At 52.0% G+C, this 21109-nt stretch overlaps 1 protein-coding gene across 7 annotated transcripts in view; it reads left to right on the forward strand.

The window, feature by feature from the left end:
• The window catches only part of WFDC1 (WAP four-disulfide core domain 1), an 84030-nt gene that overhangs the window by 57871 nt on the left and 5050 nt on the right, over positions 1 to 21109 (forward strand). For 4 of the 7 annotated variants that reach the window (XM_070770393.1, XM_070770390.1, XM_019978934.2 and 1 more), the window contains exons 7-8: positions 2238 to 2310; positions 3945 to 4361. In XM_070770393.1, coding sequence (XP_070626494.1) covers positions 2238 to 2296 — 59 coding nt within the window. In that variant the 3' untranslated portion in view covers positions 2297 to 2310; positions 3945 to 4361. Of the gene's footprint in view, positions 1 to 2237; positions 2311 to 3944; positions 4362 to 21109 lie in introns of those variants that run through there. The other 3 variants (XM_019978931.2, XM_019978932.2, XM_019978933.2) reach the window with 3 other exon arrangements.

Here is a 21109-nt window from a genome sequence, read left to right on the forward strand (position 1 = left end):
AGCCACTCCAGGCTGTAGGCTGGGACTGGGGCAGCGGCTCAGGGATGGCTTATAGGGGACAAAGTGGGAACTAGGTTTGGGGAATAAAGGAAACACCCTGTTGTCTGATGGTGGGCAAGAGGACTTACAGAAAACACAGCTTCATGCTAAACCTCAGAATGTAGGACTCGATGTACAAAAGCTCCTCCTACTTTCATTCAGGGAATTGAAACATGTGGTTGACACCATCTTTCCAGCCAGTCATCCGTCAAGTTATCCACTGATCCATCCATTCATGCCATCATCCGTCCATCCAGTCTTCCACCCATCCAACCATCCAGTCTTCCATTCAACCATCCAGTCCTCCTTCCATCTTTCCATCCATCCATCCAGTGTTCTATCCATCCAGTCTTCCATCCATCCAGTGTTTTATCCATCCAGTCTTCCATCCATCCATCCAGTGTTTTATCCATCCAGTCTTCCATCCATCCATCCAGTGTTCTATCCATCCAGTCTTCCATCTATCCATCCATCCAGTCTTCCATTCATCCAACCACCCAGTCTTCCATCCAACTATCCAATCTTCCTTCCATCTTTCCATCCATTCATCCTATCTTCTATCCATCCAGTCTTCCATCCATCTACCCATCCATCCATCCTATCTTCCACTCATCCATCCATCCATCCTTCTATCCATTCAGTCTTCCATCCATCCATCCAACCATCCAGTCTTCCATCCAGCCATCCAGTCTTCCTTCCATCTTTCCATCCATCCATCCCATCTTCTATCTATCCAGTCTTCCATCCATTCACCCATCCATTCATCCTGTCTTCCACTCATCCATCCATCCATTCTTCTATCCCTCCAGTCTTCCATCCATCCATCCAGTCTTCCATCCATCCACCTAGCCATTCATCCTGTATTCCACTCATCTATCCATCCATCCAGTCTTCCATCCACCCATCCAGTCTTCCATCCATCCACCCATCCATTTCCATCCTGTCTTCCATTCATTCATTCATCCATCCATCTGGTCTTCCATCCATCCTTCTATCCATCCATCCATCCAGTCCTCCATCCATCCAGTCTTCCATCCATCCACCCATCCATCCAGTCTTCTATCCATCCAGTCTTCCATCCATCCACCCATCCATCCAGTCTTTTATCCATCCAGTCTTCCATCCATCCACCCATCCATTTCCATCCTGTCTTCCACTCATTCATTCATCCATCCATCTGGTCTTCCATCCATCCTTCTATCCATCCATCCATCCAGTCCTCCATCCATCCATCCATCCATCCAGTCTTCCATCCATCCACCCATCCATCCAGTTCTATCTATCCAGTCTTCCATCCATCCATCTAGTCTTCCATCCATCCACCCATCCATTTGCATCCTGTCTTCCACTCATCCACCCATCCATCCTTCTGCCCATCCAGTGTTCTGCCCATCCACCCAATAATTCATTCAATCATCCATCCATGTGTTCTTCCATTCATCTACTATCTATTTTTCTAAGAATTGACAGCACATATTTATGAAGGGAAGGGGACGACAGAGGATGAAATGGTTGGATGGCATCACCAACTCAATGGACATGAGTCTGAGCAAGCTCTGGGAGTCGGTGATGGACAGGGAAGCCTGGCGGGCTGCAGTCCATGGGGTCGCAAAGAGTCGGACACAACCGAGCAAATGAACAAACTCTCTATTCTGTGCTAGAGGTTGAGGCTACATTTGTGAATATGGCAGATCCAGTCCATGGCCTCACGCAGCTAATATCAAGCAGGAGATCACAAAATGAATAAAGTCCAAGTGGTTATTTTGTGACTGCAGTGATCAGGACCACTGAGGTCACATTCAGGACACCATGAAAATAGACTGGAATGTCAGGGAAGGCTTCCTGAAGAGGGGACATTGAAGCCCAGTATGAACAATAAGAAACAGTGGGCAGAGAATCAGCAGATGTGAGAATCGTGAGGTTGAAGCAACTTGACCATCACAGCAGCCAAGCACGTCATGAGCACAGGGTGGGGGCAGGGGGCAGGCAGGGAAATGTCAGGAGTGAGGGCAGACTACATAGGTGGGGGGCCCTAGGGAGGAGGGGGAATGGCTGCAGGTGGGGACCAGGGGACCTCATTTGGGGGAGAGGGGGGGTCAGAGCCAGGCTGAGGCGTTTAGAGTTAGTTTGGCCGCTGAGCTGTGAGCACCTGAGCAGGAATCCACACACCTGCCCTGACCGCCTGATTCTTTCCGCAGAGGGCGCCTCCAAGTATGTGGCAGAACACGGACAAGGACAGCAGAGGCACTTTCAATAACGTGACAGCGGTGGGTAAGTGGGAGGTGTGATCAGTCAGTGACAGCAGGTGGCTTTGGGCAACCAGGTGTCTGAGGTAGCTTTCATGACAAAGTTGACCGATAGGAGAGCAAGAAAAGGGTTGACCTGTGGGAAGAATGTGAAAATGCCCCTGTAATTTCCAAGTGAACACGTGAGCGCCTTGGGTGTAACCAGCAGTAGAAGTTTCTAGAGCCCGTGACTCTGAACCCGAGGACCTGTCTAGGCTGTGACTGACTTTGTGCTCCTTGGTGATCAGCAGACACGCCCTCTGCCACCACGGGAACTTGGTCGTCTGTCCCCCTCCCTCTGCCGCGCAGTACTATCCGCGGCCAACGCTCAGGCATGAAGAAGGTGCCCTGTGGCTCCACAGTCCCTCGTGGAAGTCTCCAGTGTGCAGACCTGGTGCTGGGGGGACACCGTGGATAAATCAGGGCTCCTGTTCTCAGGGGCTGACATCCTCATAGGAGACTAAACCCGTCAACCAGCAGGACAGGCAAGGCCTGCAATGGTGTCATGAAGGGCGTTGGACAGACAGGTGATGTGAGGCAGGATAGGAGGGGACTGCTTCAGGTGAAGGTCAGGAAGGTGAGCAGGTGACATCGGAGCCAGCATCTGTCATGGGCACCCAGGCATAAGGAGCCAGAAGGGCAAAAATCCCAGGGCAGGAAAGATCTTACTGAGGCGCCCCATGGAGGCCACCCGGGCGGGGACAGAGTGAAGGTGGGGGCAGCCGGCTCCAGAGGTGACTGGGTAAGAAGGCACGGCTACACACGGGTGTTCTCCAAAGTGAGAGAGAGGCGGATGCAAAGATCCAGTAAAACCTGTATCTTTCAGCCAGTAAAACAAGAACACCCACCCAGCGCTCTGAAAGCTCAAGTCTGTGCATGGTAAACAGGGCCCCCTGAAAGCAGGCGATATACCCCTGAATGTCCTTGAAGGGCAAACATCAGGTTTCAGGTTCCAGAATCTTCAGATGTGAGTCCTGCAGGAAAAGCTAGAGCCCATGGGGATTGATGCCAATGTATCTATTACCTGCTGATGACAGGAAGAGTCCTTGGAGTGGCTCTGACCCACTTGAGTCTGTGAACCTCACATGGGGAAGTGCGGGAACCAGTGGGAAAGGGCAGGGCAGTGAGAGACGATGCCTCTTAGGAACCAGCCGGCCAGAACTGGGTTTAAACTCCTGCTCCACCACCAGGTGATCTTAGGCTAATGACTTCCCCTCTCCAAGCCTCAGTTTCCATATCTGTAAAATGGGAGTGATGAGGAGGGATGCATTAGGAACTTAAATGAGATGGGAGGGGAGATCAAGATGGCAGAGTAGGAGGACTGGGAGCCCATTTGCCCCCATGAATGCATCAAAAATACATCTGCACATGGAGCGACTCACTGCAAACACACTGGAAACTGGCAACAAGACTCTAGCACAACCGAGGTTGTAAGAAAGATCCACGTGGAGTCAGATAGGAAGGTGGAACCGAGAGACTTAGCAGTGAGTCAAGAATTGAGTCTTAGCAGAAGCTGGCATCTTTCTGGTGCTTCTGGTGGGGGAGGCAGAAGTGGATGACACATACTTGTGACCCCGTGTTCTTGGGTTCATGTTCATTCCTTCTTTCTTTCCCTTTCAGCCTGTCTGCAAGAACATTCCTCCACTTTCTGCTGAGCCTCAGAAATCATTGGGTAAAAAATGATTTGACCCCTGAGGTCATGCCCAGCCCGAGAGAGCATGACCCCAGCGGTGTTTGGAGACAGGGCCCCTGGCTTACAGCCCCGGTGTGGCCCAACCTGGCGGGGTGACTTCATGGGAGCCACTCACTAGCTTCAGGTTCCTGCTTTATCGTCCTGGAAATGAGGCCCTCCTAGTAGTCCCCTTGACCTTGCCACCCCCCAGATCTGCATGGGAAGAGGTCCCTGCCTTTGGGAGCTGTGTTAAGGTCAGTGTCTTGGTTGGTACAGGTTTCTTCCAGGTTTGACTCTGGGAGACATGTACCCATCCCAGATGTTCTTGAGATAAGTCTGCTCATCATAAAATGGAAATGAACTCACCTGCTCACGCGTGATTCATAGTTTTAAGCACCTGATGACAAATTGGATGGGCTGGAGCCGTGGAATCTGAGGGTGGGAGGTGGTGGGTGTGATGGGGGTGAGCTGTCTGCTCAGCTCTGCTTCGGGATCCCTGGACTACTGGGGCCACATGCACACCCTATCGGTGTGGGTCCCTCTGAAGCAGACCCTGGGAGAAGGATGATTTATTGGTTAGGATTTATTGATTAGGAAGTGATTTTAGCAGGAAGGTTCCTGGGGAGAGCTCACATGGTCCTACCAGGTGATGTAAGGTGGTCTTGTGGAGGGGAACTTTGGTGAGACCTGCCCCCCTGCACGGTGGTCCTGGAGGCAGCCTGCTTCCCCTCAGGGCCGGCTCCAGGGGCGGCACCCATCACATGCTCCGAATGGCCTCACACTTGGTTTAACAAAGTTGGGCAAGGAGCCGCATGTTCATTTTGCAAATGATTAAATGGGTTTGAGTCCCACTGTGGAGTTGGCCCCATTAGAGGGCAAGGGAACTGAGCCCTGCTCAGTGGTGGGGTAAGGGCTGCTCCTTGGAGGAGGGGTTGTCAATTCCAGGGGCAGCCTGGAAAGGGACCCCCAGAGAATGCAAGCAGAGCCCTGGGGGGCATCTGTTACAGAATCCAGGTCTCAACCGTGACTGCACAGAAGCGGACACATATCCAGAGGCTTTGGGGGAGTGATTCAGTTCACCCAGTAACACCCACCCCCACCTCCGTAAGACAGCTCATGGTGACTGGTGATCAATGGTCAGTCGTTTGGCAGGACTTGACCTTTTGAATTCCAAGAGGGGCTTGTGTGCAGACTCCTGAGTATCCGTATTTTATTTTATTGATTGATTTTTTCAGTTGGAGGATAATTGCTTTACAATGTGGTGGTGGTCTCTGCTGTACATCAACTAAAAACAACTAGGGATAAAACTACCACAGGACCCAGCCATCCCACTGCCACGCACCTCCCCTGAGGAAATCACAGTTCTAAAAGACGCATGCACTCCAAGGGCCACCGCAGCACTGTTACTCTGGTTTTAATATTTATTTATTGGCCACGCTGGGTCTCAGCTGCATCAGGCAGGACCTTCCATCTTTGTTATGGCACATGGGCTCTTTAGTTGTGGCTTGCGAACTCTCACTTGCAGCTTGTGGGATCCAGTTCCCTGACCAGCAGTGGAACCCGGGCCCCTGCCTTGGGAGCATGGAGTCTTAGCCATTGCACCACCAGGGAAGCCCCCCGTATTTTAAAAACAAGCATCTCTCCTCACCTCTGTCCCTCCTCCGCTGACCTTCCCTCACCCAGGCCACACTCTTTCTCCAACTAAAAGCCATATGCTCTTGGAAAACACCTGAAGTCCAGTTTAAAGCGGAGATTGATGACTGATGGGCCTTTTTTTTTTTTTTGTAATTTCTGAGCATCAGTGTGTTCGTATTGCTCAAGAATTATTTTGATGGTTTCTTTGTTTCTGTGTGTGGAACATGAGGGAAAAGCAGTCAAGCGATTCACGTCAAAGTTGTGTGAAGTGTGCCTTTGTCACACTGGCTAGGGGAGGTTTGGACCTTCCCGTTGATGGAGAAGGAAGACGCCTTCATCCAAGAATGGCAAACCCTGCCAGAGACAGATCTGCTCTGCTTCTTGGAGACTGCAGTTTATGTCCATCCATTGCAAGCATGAGCCAAGTTGTGGGGTTTATAACATGTGGTTTCAGGCGTTACAGCGTGGGTCACCCACGAAATCCCCAGCACCTCACCTGTCTGTGCTGGAGGGTCCATCTCGCTGGTCTGGACAGCCTATGGTTACCTGAAGCTCCTTTGGGGAGGGGGTAGGGATGAGCAGCCAGACCATCAGGGCTGAGGTCCAGCAGTCTAAGGGACTGTCCCCTTCTTCTCTGGCCATAAGTTGTGGGCACCAGCAGTTACAACCAGCAGAGACTCTAGTGTCAGAAATCTGAAAGGATCCACCTAAAATCATACAACCCGTGGTGCCAGAGTCAGGATTCCAAACTGGGCTGTCCTGCTCACAGCTCAGGCTCCAGAGACCCAGCAGCTCCATCCATGCATATTCCCTCCAGCTGTGGAAGCCCAGAAGGGGACACTGCCGCTGTGCCAACCAGCAGAGGGGCCTGAGGACAGGGCTGAGCTCATCTCCCCTAGAGGACTGCCCGCGAGACGGGGTGGGGAGAGTAGAGGCTGGTCAGCCCGTCCTGATCCTGGGCAAGGTACTTCCCCTCTCTTGGAGCCTCAGTTTCTCCCTCTGTGAAATGGGTGGGATGAGATGGCTGCCTTTCAGAGTTGCCGGGGAGGATTATGAGAGAGGGTGTACAGAGAGTGGTCAGCAGCTATAGTGATCATTCTTTGGTATTATTACCTTGACCCTAGACTCCCATGTAGGCACATCGGCCCCCAGTTGAGCCCCTCTGGTGAAGCCCAAATGCTGAGACTTCAGTTTGTCTCGCTTCATCCATCAGTAAGTTTCGCTGGTTCATTGCCCTTAGGTTCTGGGTAATTAACTTCCCATTCACTCATCAGGTACTCATTCACTCATTCATACATTCCTTCTATCAAGAAATATTTACCAAGCACGAACCACCTTCTCTTGGTAAATCCAAGATGCACCTTCCCCCTACCCCCACCTTTCCGTGTCCCCTGGAGCTGGGAAGTGTCCTGGTCGTGACCGCCAGGCGTCACAGCCTGCACGTGGGCACAGTGAAACATGTGGGCTGGGTGTCAGCAGCTCAGTGGGAACTCTCAGGAAAAACCGAGGAACTGTCTTCTGGGAATTTCTGCGTCATCAGAACCTCGGGGATTGAGAAGCCACGTTGGCAGGAAAACTCAGATGCTGGCAACGCTGAGTGGAAAAGTGGTTGAAAAGGGTTGGAGCCTAGTGAGATGACCTTCTAGGAAAAATCTTACCCCGTTTATTTCACGTATGTTTTCTTTTATGTATGCGTAAGACTGAGACATGATCAAAATCTATGTCCACATAAATCTGAAAGAAGCTTCTACCACGTTTGCAACAGAAAGGTGAAAGTGTCATAGCAGCTTAGTTGGTGGTACTTTTTTTTCTTTTAATTACACATGCACTTATGCTTGGATTATTATATGTGCTGCCTGTCTTGGTTTCAGTCTGAGATACGGAGGGGAACAGCCCAGAAACTGCCCCTACCTCCTGACTCAAGGTTCTGCCCCTCCATCACACAGCCCCAGGAATGGGCTTGCGAGCCCCCTGCCCTTCTCAGCTTTACCTTGCATTCCTGCCCTGGGTCCTCAGTCTGGAGGGAGATACACAGATGCATGGGTGATTGCAGTCTCTGGGGGACATACCCGGAGCCCAGCTATATTTCTTGGCTTTGAGCCCAGAGCATGGTCCCCTTTGGGAGCTGGCATCACCCTTCTGTGGACCTGATTGATTTGGATAGGTGATGGGGCTGCTCACCTGAGCTAAAGTGTGAACAGAGGTCCCGCCATCCAGGGCATGAGAGAGCTCCGGCCTAGGAGCTGGGTTCCAGAGGTGGCCCTGCTGGTCAAAGCTGTGTGTCCCTGGACACAGAGCTTAGCCTTTCTGAGCCTCAGTTTTTACTGTGATGGAGCAGGATGATGCCTGCAATACCTTCCATGGGATAAAAGAGATAAGAATTGTGAAAACTACTGGGAAACCTGGAAAGGCCTGTCCCCGGTCCTTGGGGCTAAGAGAGGGAGGGAGGAGGCACAGCACTGGAGCAGAGTTGAAGGAACCTCAGGGGCTGGAGGTCCAAGGTGCTGCTGGCAGTGACAGGACCCCGGCTCTGAGCAGCTGGGACAAAGAGGGCCGCCGGGAGGGATAGGAGGGGGGTGGCCTCTTTGGTGCTAGGCCAACGGGGCTCAAGTCCCAGCCCTGCCACTCTCTAGTGTGCGATCTTGCACAAGTTAGTCACTGTGCCTCGGTTTCCCCATCTGCAAAAGGGGGTGATGATACTCCAGGCTATAATGAGGAGTAAAGGTGTTGAAATATGTGCGGGTGTCAGAACAGTGTCTGGCTCATAGCACGGGTTCTATAAGCGGTCACTGCTACTATTGTTATGGTTGTTATTGTCTCTTAAGGTAGAAGTGAGCAGTCACAGCTTGGGAGGACAGGACCACACCTGGGCTTCAGGGACAGTGGGAGCCAGAGATGGAGTCCCCCCATGGATGTCTGAGTGCTCTGGGCAGAGCCACTGTCTCCTCGGGATGAGACACTGGCCCCCTGCCGCCCTAGAGCTCCATCCTGCCTGTGCTCCCTGTGTATGGGACACCTCCCCGATGACACTCAGGGGAAGGCACCCCACTTCTGGGACCATCAGCTGAGGCTGTGGGAAGCAGGAAGGAAGAACCGGCAGCTTCCCAGTCAGCAGTGGCAGTGGGGGCGAGGGTGGGGGCAGATCCCAGGAAAACCTGCAGGTGGGGCTGGGCAGACGGTCTCCTGGATTCCACATCCATTCCACAGGGTGGGCAGCAAAGGTCCCCCAGTGCCTTCTGACATGCCCAGGGCCACACACAGCAGGCAGCAACAGGGGCCGGCCCATCCTTACGGGAACTGCCTCTGCTCAGCACTTGCCCTGTATTATGTCCTTGTTCTTAGGGCGACTATACTGTGGTCAGCACCTTCTGAGCGCTGGCCGCATGCCGGGGCCCTCTGGAAACCCTCCAGAAACTAACCACTTGACTGTGCTCTCCCAACCCATGAGGAAGAGACTCTGGACACCCATTTTACAGATGACAGAAGCTGAGGCATGAGAAATAATCATTTAGCAAGGATCACAGAGCCAGTAAACCAATTCCAGTTCTGACTCCTCTGGAGGCACAAACTTTGTCTCTCTCTCTACTTTTTAATCAGGGAGAAAGTCTTTAATCTGCGTGGTTTATGAACACATCTAGCTGTTGAGTTTTGGATGAAATAGTTGATTATGACATTCTCATATCTGCAGCCATTCAGAGGAGCAGAGAGAGATTACGTAGCTACCTTTGGTCTCCCAGGAAGTGCACATTATAGGAGGACTTTCTGAGAAAGTGTAGAAAGGAAAGAACACAGCTTCTCTCTCTCTTTCTTTTTACATTAATTGGTGAAGTCATTATATTTCATACTAAGGTCCCCTACCTGTTTTTTTTAAATATTTTTTAAAATTTTAATTTGAAATAATAGTAAACTCATAGGACATGCGAGGACAAATCCAGAGAGGCCGCCTCCCATGTGGTCACCCCTTGCATAACCACAGCACAGTCCCACCACCAGGAAGCTGGCACCCTCCACAGAGCCTGGGGGTTTTCTCTGGCTCCACAGAGGAAGCTCAGGGGGTAGAGCTCTTCACCCGGGGTCACCCCGCTGGAACTGGCCATGTTCCCAGTCTCCAGGAAGTATGAGAGGCCAGCCCCACTCCCCCGAACTCCCAGTCTGGGGTTTTCTCTCTTGCCATACACAGAGGGGCTGGGGACCCTCCCACAACTGCAGAGGCACCAGGGTTGGGGGTGGCCAGCCTCTGAGAGAGCTGCGGGGGCCCCAGGAAGCCAGCAAACAGCAGGCAAGTCAGCCTGGCCTCCTCCAAGGCACCTGAAAAACTGCTGGACCCCAGGGGCATGTGGCTGAGGACAGGGACTATAGGAGCCTCGCCCTCAGGGTCAGCTTTTCAGTAAGAATAAACAATGAAATGGTGTTGCTGTTTGTCCGGCTGGCTGACTTGGTCACAGGCCTCCCTGCGGCCAGTTTCCATCAGAGCTGCCAGGATCTTCCCAACCCCAAACCTTTTTTCTAGAACATCTCACAGAGATCAGCCAGGTAATGGAAAGGGAAAGTGGTGGGGGTGGAGTGGGGGTGGGGTTCTTGGGGACATAGTGCAGGACAGACTTACTCATGACCCCAGGCAAGGCCTCTGCATGCCTCCACCTGGGAATAGCTGAGCAGGCCCTTGTGTGAGACAGTGGTGGCACTCAGCTTCAGACAGATTTCTCCCTCTGGGTGTCTAGAGTCTGCTGCCTGAAATTCCACCGTCAGGGTGTCATCTGTTGTTAACAGCTTGGTGCTCTGTGGAGTATGGATTCCCCTGCAAAGGTTGGAGGAGGAGACACAGGTGTGTGGATGATCACAGGCTCGGTGGAAAGGCTAGCATAACGCTTCTATAGGCTCTGAACGTTTGTGCAGGATGAGAAGTCAGGGAGGGCTTCCCCGAGGAGGTGATTCTGAGCTAAGTTCCTGAGCAGGAGTTTTCTGTAACTACCACACAGATTCCCGTAAACCACAGAAATGTAGCCTCTCCCAGCTCTGGAGACCAGAGATCCATGTCAGGGTGTCAGCAGGCTTGGCCCCTCCAGAGGTGGCTCCATGTCCCTCCCCAGCTTCCAGGGGTGGCCAGTGGCCCGTGCCACTCCTCAGCTTCTAGATGGGTCACTGCCTTCTCTGCCTCCATCATCCCATGGCCTTCCCACTGTGTCTGTGTGTCCCAGATTTCACTCTCCCTTGGTTTGTAAGGACATGTGGTTGAACTTAGGACCTGCGCTAAACCCAGGGTCATCTCATCTCAAGATCCTTAATGGAAGTACATGAGCAAAGACTCTGTTTCCTACTAAGGTCACATACGCAGGTCATGGAGTCAGAATGCAGATACACTTTTAGGGGGACACAGTTCAGCCCACTTGGGGTCATGTCTGCTAACGTCGATTGGGAAGAAGAGGGAAGGCATTCAGGCAGAGGCACCGCTGAATTAGGCGTACTCTGGCACTGGGAAGATACAGGGTAGGTTGTTAAGCAGGTGCCAGCCAGTTTACACCCTGAATTTCAACTTGAACATGAAAACAATGGGAAGCCACTGGAGGGTTTACGTGGGTTATGGTCTCATTTGCTTCTCCCATGTCTCTGAGAAGGGCTTCCCAGGTAGCTCAGTGTAAAAGAATCTGCCTGTCAACACAGGACACACAGGAGACACAGGTTCAACTACTGGGTTGGGAAGATGCCTTTGAAGAGGAAATGGCAACCCACTCCAGTATTCTTGCCTAAAAAACCCCATGGACAGAGGAGCCTGGCGAGCTATAGTCCTTTGGGTTCGCAAAGAGTTGAACACGCCTGAAGTGACTGTGCACACACGTGTCTCTGAGAAGCCAGTCTTATGAACCCCATTTACAGATGACAACACTGAGGCTCAGGCAGGTTAAGTCATTTGCGCAAGAGTAGACCATCAGGAAAATGGCAGAGGCAGGATTTGAACTCCAGCCCCATCTGACTTCAGAAGACAAATGTTGCAGGGATCTGTGTCCATGGGAGGCTACTCAGGAAGGAGGAAAGGAACAGAGTGGGATCAGGTGCCAGGCTCACCACCCCATCTGAGAAGAGTTCTCTAATGCTGGGCCTGGAGGTTGCCACGTTGATGCTCTGAGACCCGCCTCCTTCACCACAGCTGATTGGTGGAGAAACAGGTCACCTGACTCAAGCTGAGCCAATCAAATTCCTCCCCCCAAGAAGATGCTCTTGAATGTACAACATGGTCTCAGGTAACTTCTTGAGCTTCTCAGTACTTCAGTTTCATCTCTGGAAGTTGGAAGGATGAAAGCAGTATCTTCTTCTATGGCTGCTGTGTGATTACGTGAAACCCAGGTGGTGAAGTCTTTTGCCCAAGACCTGGCACAGAAAATGCTGGGCAAACTTCAGCCAGCCCTAGTGGTACAGACAGAGGGGTAGGACTTGTGCTTTGTGGAGGCCGTTTCCTATCCTGTCCATGAGGAAGAGGGACGGGAGGGAGACCCAGAGAGAGAGGAGGAGCAGGAAGAGGAGAGGGAAGGAGAGAGTGAAGCCAATACGTTCTTGACAGGTTTTCAGTTTGTGCCAACCGATATGAGACTTGGCCGCCCTCCCTGCATTGAGGTTCAAGGAAACAGCTCCAGGTTTCCCAGTCACTGGCTGCCCCAACTTTGCCCTGGGCTAGCACAAACGGGGTTTTATTTTTTGTAATCAAAGCCAAAACAATACAGAACACCAACCACAGCACTGCTTGACTGGAGACGAGTTGGCAAGCTGAAGGCCCCATGGAATCCACTGGAACCACCTCTGAACTGGAAACCAGGGATCTCCTGCGACCGACCTGGTGGCTCCATAAAGAACCCCCCTGCCCACGCCCCCCGCCACGGCAAGTCAGAGCTGTATTGTGGGGTCAATAGCAAGGCGTCCAAGCGGCCAACATGCCTGTGACTGCCCAGAAGCCTCACATCCTGAGAACACACCCATGGCCTCCCCACCCCACATTCCACACCCACGCTGCCTGCTCGCAGATGGACAGCTTCTGGAAAGTTTCACACTCATCCCAGGAACTTGTTGAACAGGTGTCTTGAGATGGGTGAGTCCCCTGCCCATTAGGTGCTGCCCTGGGCAAGTCGGGCTGGAGAATGTGTGAGAGTACATCGGGGGAATTAAAGTCTCATGGGTCACGTGCCAAGGTGAATGCTAACAGCTCTTATCCATGATGTCCTCGATAACCCAGTTGGAAAGATGCCATCAGCTGCATTGACAGCAAAAAGAATTGAGGCTCAGATACTGCAAGTTTCTAGCTCAAGGTCAGTTGTAAGTGGGGAGCCAGAGCTTTTCCTCTACCTGAAATCAACAAGGCTTATGAATAACACTTTCACATATAAACAAGGTATAGAAAGTGGTAGAATGAACCCCTCTGGACTCATCAGCCAGCTACCGTTGCTTCATTTAGACTTTCAACCTTTTGCAGAGGTAGAGTCTGGAGTATTTTAAAGTGAATCCCAGAGATATACAATACCTATGAATCCCTCAGAATGCATCTCTAACAGATGAAGGGTTGTTTTTTTTTTTTTTTTTTTTAGCATAATCATAAGGTTATTATTGGGGCTTCCCAGATGGCTCTCTGGTAAAGAATCTGCCTGCCAATGCAGGAGATGCGAGTCTGATCCCTGGATTGGAAAGATCCCCTGGAGAAGGAAATGGCAACCCACTCTAGTATGCTTGCCTGAGAAATCCCATGGACAGAGGAGCCTGGTGGGCTACAGTCCATGGGATCACAAAGAGTGAGACATGACTGAGCAACTGCGAACATGCACACGCACATGTTATCACAGGATCACCTAGATGGGAAAGTTTGTCTTGGAACCACCACGCCATGTGCCCCAGGAGGGAGCCTGGCCCCTGTTCTTCCACAGCAGGCAGGCAAGTTCACTAAAGCAGCTGATTCCAAAAGGGGATCCTCAGACCTGCAGCATCAGCATCCCTGGAGGAGAACTCATTAGAAATGCAGGTTCTCAGCCCTCCCCAGCCCTACTGAGTGAGGGACTCTGGGGTCGACCTGGTGGTCTGTGCTTTATCACACTCTCCTGTGACTCTGATGCTGGCCGGAGCTCCAGAACTACTGCTCCCAAGGCAGTGAGTCCCTTCTTGCATTGTTGACTCCTTATGCAGGTTCTGGCTCCTTCCCCAAAGGATGCTGAGGGATTGGTCTTAGTTGGGCTGTTTTCTGGCCAACTCAGGAGCTCAGCGGTCAGTGGGTGGGTCCTGGCTCTTCCTCCCACTCCCAAGGTGGCCCTGAGCCAAAGTCTCATCTTCTAGAAAATGCGTGATGACAGCGCCAGCCTCCTAGTCTAGCTGTGTGGTGAGACTAGTTAAGTGCCTAGGATGGTACCTGGTGCACAGCAGTGTTCTGGAAGGACTAGCTGTTCTTATCCAACAGAGGTGGCAGGGCCGGGGTAGGTGGCCAGACCTACACAGCATCACTCATAGATGCTTGGGAGGCCACCCAAAACAGGTCACCAGGAGCCTGCTTCCCCTGAGCAGACTGGGGCAGGGGCAGAGACTCCTGGAATCTCGGAAAGGAGATAGGGGGCTTCTGCACAGAGAAGGGAGTCCCCCTGAGGCGGGGAGGCTACATGGCACTGACGTGGCCAGAGACAGTGAGGAGGAGCTCATGGTTGCCCAGAGCGACGGGCTCCCTGGAGTCCCAGGGAGAAGACGGGAGGGGGCCTCTGAGCTGCAAGAGCAGCGGTGCCTTTGGGAGCCTCATGAAGGTTCCTCTCCCCTGGGGATTGGCGGGGAGACAGGAGGCAGGAACAGTCAAGAAGCTAGGGGGTTCCTGAAGCCTGGGGGGGCAGGGGCAGCTGTAGAGGGAGCAGGAGGTCAGGGCTTACTGGCCAGGTGTGGTTGTCCCTGCAGGCTCTGAAACTTCAGTTAATTGTTAATTTAGGGGCTTTCCTGGTGGCCCAGGGACTTCCAGGAAGTCCTAGTGGTAAAGAACCCACCTGCCAATGCAGGAGACATAAGAGAGGTGGATTCGATCCCTGTTTCAGGAAGATCCCCTAGAGAAGTGCACAGCAACCCACTCCAGTATTCTTGCCTGGAGAATCCCCATGGATAGAGGAGCCTGGCAGGCTACAGTCCACGGGGTCACAAAGAGTCGGACACGACTGAAGTGACAGCATACATGCACACTGGTGGTCCAGTGACTAAGACTCTGAGCTCCCAATGCAGAGGGCCTGGGTTCAATCCCTGGTCAGGGAACTAGATCCCACATGCTGCAACTCAAGATCCTGCACGCCACAGCAAAGACTGAAGATCTCATGTGCTGCAACTAAGACCAAGTACAGCCAAATAAATATAAACATTCATTTACAAAATAGTTCATTTAAATAGGACACGGGCTCTCAAACCCTTTGTTTAAAATGAAAACATCTAAGAGAGAGATAGGACATGTGTTTTAAAAACTAGTGGATCTCCTTCAGGGGATGATATAAACTGGGTTCTTAGCCTGAAAAGTGGTAAAGGGAAGGAGTCGGGCCGTCATTCTGCCTCCCTGCTCCACTGGTGACACACCATACGCAACAGAAAGCATCTCTTGAGGAAAGTATTCCAACTAATAGAGTCAGCTGCAGGAGACAGGACTGGAGCGCCACGTGCTGCAGTGCGATGGTGAGTGAGTGGATCTGGGCACTGAACGCCAGTGATACTGATAGCACAAAGAGAGACCACCGGCCTCGAAGGGGTCTGTGGTCCTGATGCAAGCCCACGAGACCAAGGGGACAGGGCCTGAGCCCAATCCAGCCCCTGGATCCCACTGCCAGTTTGCAGGAAATTCCCAGCACAGACGGCCATGCAGCAGCACTGGGTCTGGAGTGCACAGCCAGCAAAGTCCAGCCTGTAGGGACTGCTACAGGTCAGACAGCCTGGGTGTCTCAACAGATAAAATGTTAAGGGGTGCAGGGAAAAAGATGGGTGGAACAGTGGACTGAATAGCGGCCCCTCAAAGGTTGTTGTTGTTCAGTCACCTAATTGTATCCGACTCTTTACTACCCCATGGACTGCAGCACGCCAGGCTTCCCTGTCCTTCGCTATCTCCTGGAGTTTGCTCTAACTCATGTCCGTTGAGTCAACAATGCCATCCAACTGTCTCATCCTCTGTCCCCTTCTCCTCCTGCCTTCAATCTGTCACAGCATGAGGGTCTTTTCCAATAAGTCAGCTCTTCACATCAAGTGGCCAAAGTATTGGAGCTTCAGCTTCCGCATCAGTCCTTCCAATGTATGTTCAGAGTTGATTTCCTTTGGGATTGACTGGTTTGATCTTGCTTCCAGGGGACTCTTCAGAGTCTTCTCCAGCACCACAGTTCAAAAGCATCAGTTCTTCAGCACTCAGCCTTCCTTATGGTCCAGCTCTCACATCTGTACATGACTACTGGAAAAACCATAGCTTTGACTACAGGTATCCACCTCCTAGTCCTGAGAACCTGTAAATATGTGAACCTGACCTGGCAAAAGGGCCTTTGCAGGTGTGACCGGGTTAAAGACCTGGGGATGGGAGATGATCTCGGATGGGCCAGGTGAGTCCAGTGTCATGACACAGTCCTTATAGGAAGCCGGGGGTTGACGACAGGGTGAAGCAGTGTGATAAAGACCCAGCCAGCACCGCAGTTTGTGAAGATGGAGGAAGGGGTCATGAGCCAAGGAATGCCGTGGCTTCTAGAAGCTGGAAAAGATAAGGGAATGTCGTCTCCCCTGGTGCCTCCATAAGGAACGCTGTCCTGCAGATTTTAGTCAATTTTAGCTCAGTGGGGCTGTTTCAGACATTTGACCTGTAAGAGAACCAAGCCGCTTAAGTTTGTGACTATCTATTACAGCAGCCCCAGGAAACAGATATGCTATGGGAAATGTGTTGGTTAAAGAAATATACAGGACACAGGAAGTGATGATGACCAAATGAGAATCAGTGCATCTCATATGAGGTGAATATGAGTCTCATATGAGACGAATCTCGAGTCAGGAGAGTCGGTCCATCTGTGGGGAGTGGGGGTTGTCACTGGAGGAGACACATGGCAGAGCCCAGGGAGGGTGGCAAGTTCTACTTCTTGTCCCAGCTGGTGGTTCCAAGGGATGCATCTGGTAAATCATTCATTAAGCGGTGGCTTTGTTTTATGTGGTTCTCTAAGACTTTGATTTCCATTCAACCAGGTAAAAATCCTAACAACTTCAAGGATGGTTTCCTGGGGTAGAATAGAATCTCATTCTCTGAAGCTGTTGAGGACAAAAGCATTTCCTCCTCCTGATCTTGCTGATGTTCTTTCCACCAGCAGCACAGTGATTGGCACAAAGAGGAAAGGTTTGTGGAGCTCATAACTTGTATTATGCAACAGAGCAAGACAGAGCAGACTTATCAATACATGGAATACGGGGAGGGGGTGAAAACGTTTGCCTGTGTACACCTCAAGCCTGGTGTAGCAGACATGGCACCTGACCTCTATAGAAAGTTGCTTCCAGCGAACAGCTGACTCCCCATTGAGGGCTCACTCAGCCCCCATCAGGGTAGACCAGATGCCTCCCTCTGTTGGTTCCTTCCCAGTCCTGCCTCATCCCCTTCTGCCAGTGTTTCCTGGGGGTCACCTCTCAGATAAACCACCTGTATTCAAATCTTTGGGTTTGGGAGAACCCAAAGCAAGACACTGAGAAAAACTCCAGCGAAGTGGGAGGTGGTGGTTACCCTAAAATACCCGCATATAGAGAACACCTGTGGTCTTTGCCCATCAATGTCTCCCATCACCACTGCTCCGCCCCCAGCTCCTCCCACTCAGCAACTCTCTGCTGGATGGATAGGTGGGTGAGCTGGGGGCAGCACCCTACTCCCACTGGGGAGGTTGAGAAGGATGGTCTCTCTGTATCCCCTTGCATGGTCTTGGCAGATCTGGTATCCTTTCACCAAATTCCCTTTTTTGCTTAAAATACCCAGTTTCTGCTGCTTGTAGCCAGGAGGTTGGTAACTGATACAGCTGGGTGAAGCTTAGCATTAACTGAGTGCTAACCAGAGCACCGAGGTTCCTGACAGCTAAGACCAAAAGTTCCATGCTGAGAAAGAAGTGGACAGTTCGTCAAGAAAGAAAAGCCTTTTTTTTTTCTTCTAAGTTATCATATCGCATGATGCTCACCAGACTCTGAAGAGTCAACAGAATTTTTTCTAAATTAAACACAGGAACCGTAGGATGCCCTCCGGCAGGTCTTGGCATGGGCTCTACCCATGATAACAGCCCCCGAGGACAGCACCCCTGCTAGTCCATCCAGTCCCCTGCTTTGTAGGGGTTCAGAGAGGACGCCTGTTCTCTGCCTCGAGCCTCTGTGAACCTACAGCGGTGCAACTGGTCCCCCCGGGACCTCTGCCCAACCTGCCTGAGCCCACCTGGCAGCCCCGTGGACCCCAGCTGGGCTCACTCAGCACCAGGTAATTCTGACCTCCAGGACCACCCACGAGCTGTGCAGCGTCCCTCTTAGTGATGAGAGAGGGCAACAAACGTGGCCCGAGGTCCCAGTGCAGTGAAGCCTGCAGCCCACACTAAGGGCTTCCCACAGAGGGTGCGATGGGGGCCACCTCTGTGGGCATGACCCCCACCCGGCTAGCGGCACACTGCCTGCGATGATGCCTGAACCAGGAGCCGTGGGCATTGTGCAGCTGCCTCTGTCCAAACTGTCTGTCTCCACCCTCCTCCCCTGCCTGCTCCTCTGTTTCCCCAGCCCCGGCTCCACGTCACCTGCCTGGGAGTCTCCCCTGAGTCACCAGGTAGACTGATGCATGCCCCCTCACGTCCTCACTGGGTCCTGCATGACATTGTGACACATGCCGTGTGGGCTTCTCCTTGGGACCCGGGGCTCATGGAGGGCAGGACCACGGCTAGCTCATCTCCCTCCCAACGTGCAGCCCGGTGCAGGCGCACAGTGGGTGCTCCGTGCTGGATTGCTGAACCGGTGACTGATCACATGGGTGAGGTTGGGTCTGCCTTCCTAAGTCGGCTGACAGTGTCTGACGAGGGACTTGAGGATCCCATTAGCCCTCCATAATCTTAGCCTGGCAGAGGGAGACAGTCTGAGCGGGCTCCTGAAGGGAGAGTGAGCCCCTTTTCAGAGGCTGGCAGCCTGATGGTCAGATGTGCAGGTGCACACTCGGGGGGTAGAACTTCTGGCCCATGCTCTTAGCTGTGTGGCTGCGGCCAAGTCACTCAACCACTCTGAGCCTCTGGTTGGGTCCCGGGTCAGGTTCCCCAGAAGCAGAGCCTGAGACTAGACCTGGTTTGTTAAGGATGTCTTTCCAGCAGAAGCAGGTAAGGGAATTGCAGAGGCAAGGTTTCAGGCCAAGTCCCAGGCTCAGCCCGGCCCCCGGCGGGGAGCTCTAGGGTTGTCCCTCCCCGGGGGAAGGAGCGGGCTTTCTGCCCGTGCTGGTCGGGGGGAACCTGGGGAAGCACATTTTCAGGCACCATGGTCTCGCACTGGCAGGTGCTGGAGGTCAGAGAGGGGAGCCCACAAACAGGAAAGGGGGTCCCAGGGCATATGGGTGGAGGACCCCATCATTCACGACAGCCCCTCTTTTGGGAGAAGGGTGCTGACCGCAAACCAGGCAGGTGTCTTGAGGATGAAGTGAAGGCAGAGCCTGGCACCACGGGAGCAATGCCGACACCCGGCCCGAGCAGCCTCTCAGATGTTTGTGGAATGAGTGAACCAGCTTGCCTACTGGTTAAACCAGGTCCCCTGTGGCTGCCCAGGCCGGTTATCAGAAGTCTCACTGTGTCCCGGCTGGCTGCTAAAGATGACCCAAAGCAAGGGGGGGACAGTGACAGAAGTGGGATGCTATCTCTCTTACTTTTAAACTGTTTATTCTGAGATAATTATGGCTTGATAGGAAGCTATAAAAATTATAAAGGTCAGGGGCCCCCTTCACTCAGATTCTCCTAGTGTCACGTCTTCAGTTCAGTTCAGTTGCTCAGTTGTGTCCAACTCTTTGCGACCCCATGAACCACAGCACACCAGGCCTCCCTGTCCATCACCAACTCCCGGAGTCCACTCAGACTCACGTCCATCGAGTCAGTGATGCCATCCAGCCATCTCATCCTCTGTCATCCCCTTTTCCTCCTGCCCCCAATCCCTCCCAGCATCAGAACCTTTTTCAATGAGTCAACTCTTCACATGAGGTGGCCAAAGTACTGGAGTTTCAGCTTTAGCATCAGTTCTTCCAAAGAAATCCCAAGGCTGATCTCCTTCAGAATGGACTGGTTGGATCTCCTTGCAGTCCAAGGACTCTCAAGAGTCTTCTCCAACACCACAGTTCAAAAGCATCAATTCTTCGGCACTCAGCTTTCTTCACAGTCCAACTCTGACATCCATACATGGCCACTGGAAAAACCATAGCCTTGACTAGACCCACCTTTGTTGGCAAAGTAATGTCTCTGCTTTTGAATATGCTATCTAGGTTGGTCATAACTTTCCTTCCAAGGAGTAAGCATCTTTTAATTTCATGGCTGCAATCACCATCTGCAGTGATTTTGGAGCCCAAAAATATAAAGTCTGACACTGTTTCCACTGTTTCCCCATCTATTTCCCATGAAGTGATGGGACCATATGCCATGATCTTCGTTTTCTGAATGTTGAGCTTTAAGCAACTTTTTCACTCTCCTCTTTCACTTTTGTCAAGAGGCGAAAGTTCCTCTTCACTTTCTGCCATAAGGGTGGTGTCATCTGCATATCTGAGGTTATCGATATTTCTCCCAGCAATCTTGATTCCAGCTTGTGTTTTTTCCAGCCCCGCGTTTCTCATGATGTACTCTGCATATAAGTTAAATAAGCAGGGTGACAATATACAGCCTTGATGTACTCCTTTTCCTATTTGGAACCAGTCTGTTGTTCCATGTCCAGTTCTCACTGTTGCTTCCTGACCTGCATACAGATTTCTCAAGAGGCAGGTCAGGTGGTCTGTTATTCCCATCTCTTTCAGAATTTTCCACAATTTATTGTGATCCACACAGTCAAAGGCTTTGGCATAGTCAATAAAGCAGAAATAGATGTTTTTCTGGAACTCTCTTGCTTTTTCGATGATCCAGCGGATGTTGGCAATTTGATCTCTGGTTCCTCTGCCTTTTCTAAAACCAGCTTGAACATCTGGAAGTTCATGGTCCACGTATTGTTGAAGCCTGGCTTGGAGAATTGCATAACCACAAAGCCGGGAAACTGACAGGCCGCGGTGTGGGGACGTGGTCTCTGCTGCACCAGATCTCGGGTACACATTCGTGGAGGTACCAGCTCCAGAGGTGCTCCATCACTACATTGGTCTCCTTCTCGCTGCCTTTGTCGTCACACTGTCCCTAACCCCCGCCAGCCACTAACCCACTCTCCATCTCTCTGACTTCATCTTGTCGAGAATGTTCTATAGGTGGAACCATACACTATGGGACCTTTTCAGATTTGTGTATATTCTTCCCAGATT

This window comes from Bos indicus, chromosome 18 (genome assembly GCF_029378745.1).
Source record: "Bos indicus isolate NIAB-ARS_2022 breed Sahiwal x Tharparkar chromosome 18, NIAB-ARS_B.indTharparkar_mat_pri_1.0, whole genome shotgun sequence".
In the NCBI taxonomy this organism is placed as follows: Eukaryota; Metazoa; Chordata; class Mammalia; order Artiodactyla; family Bovidae; genus Bos; species Bos indicus.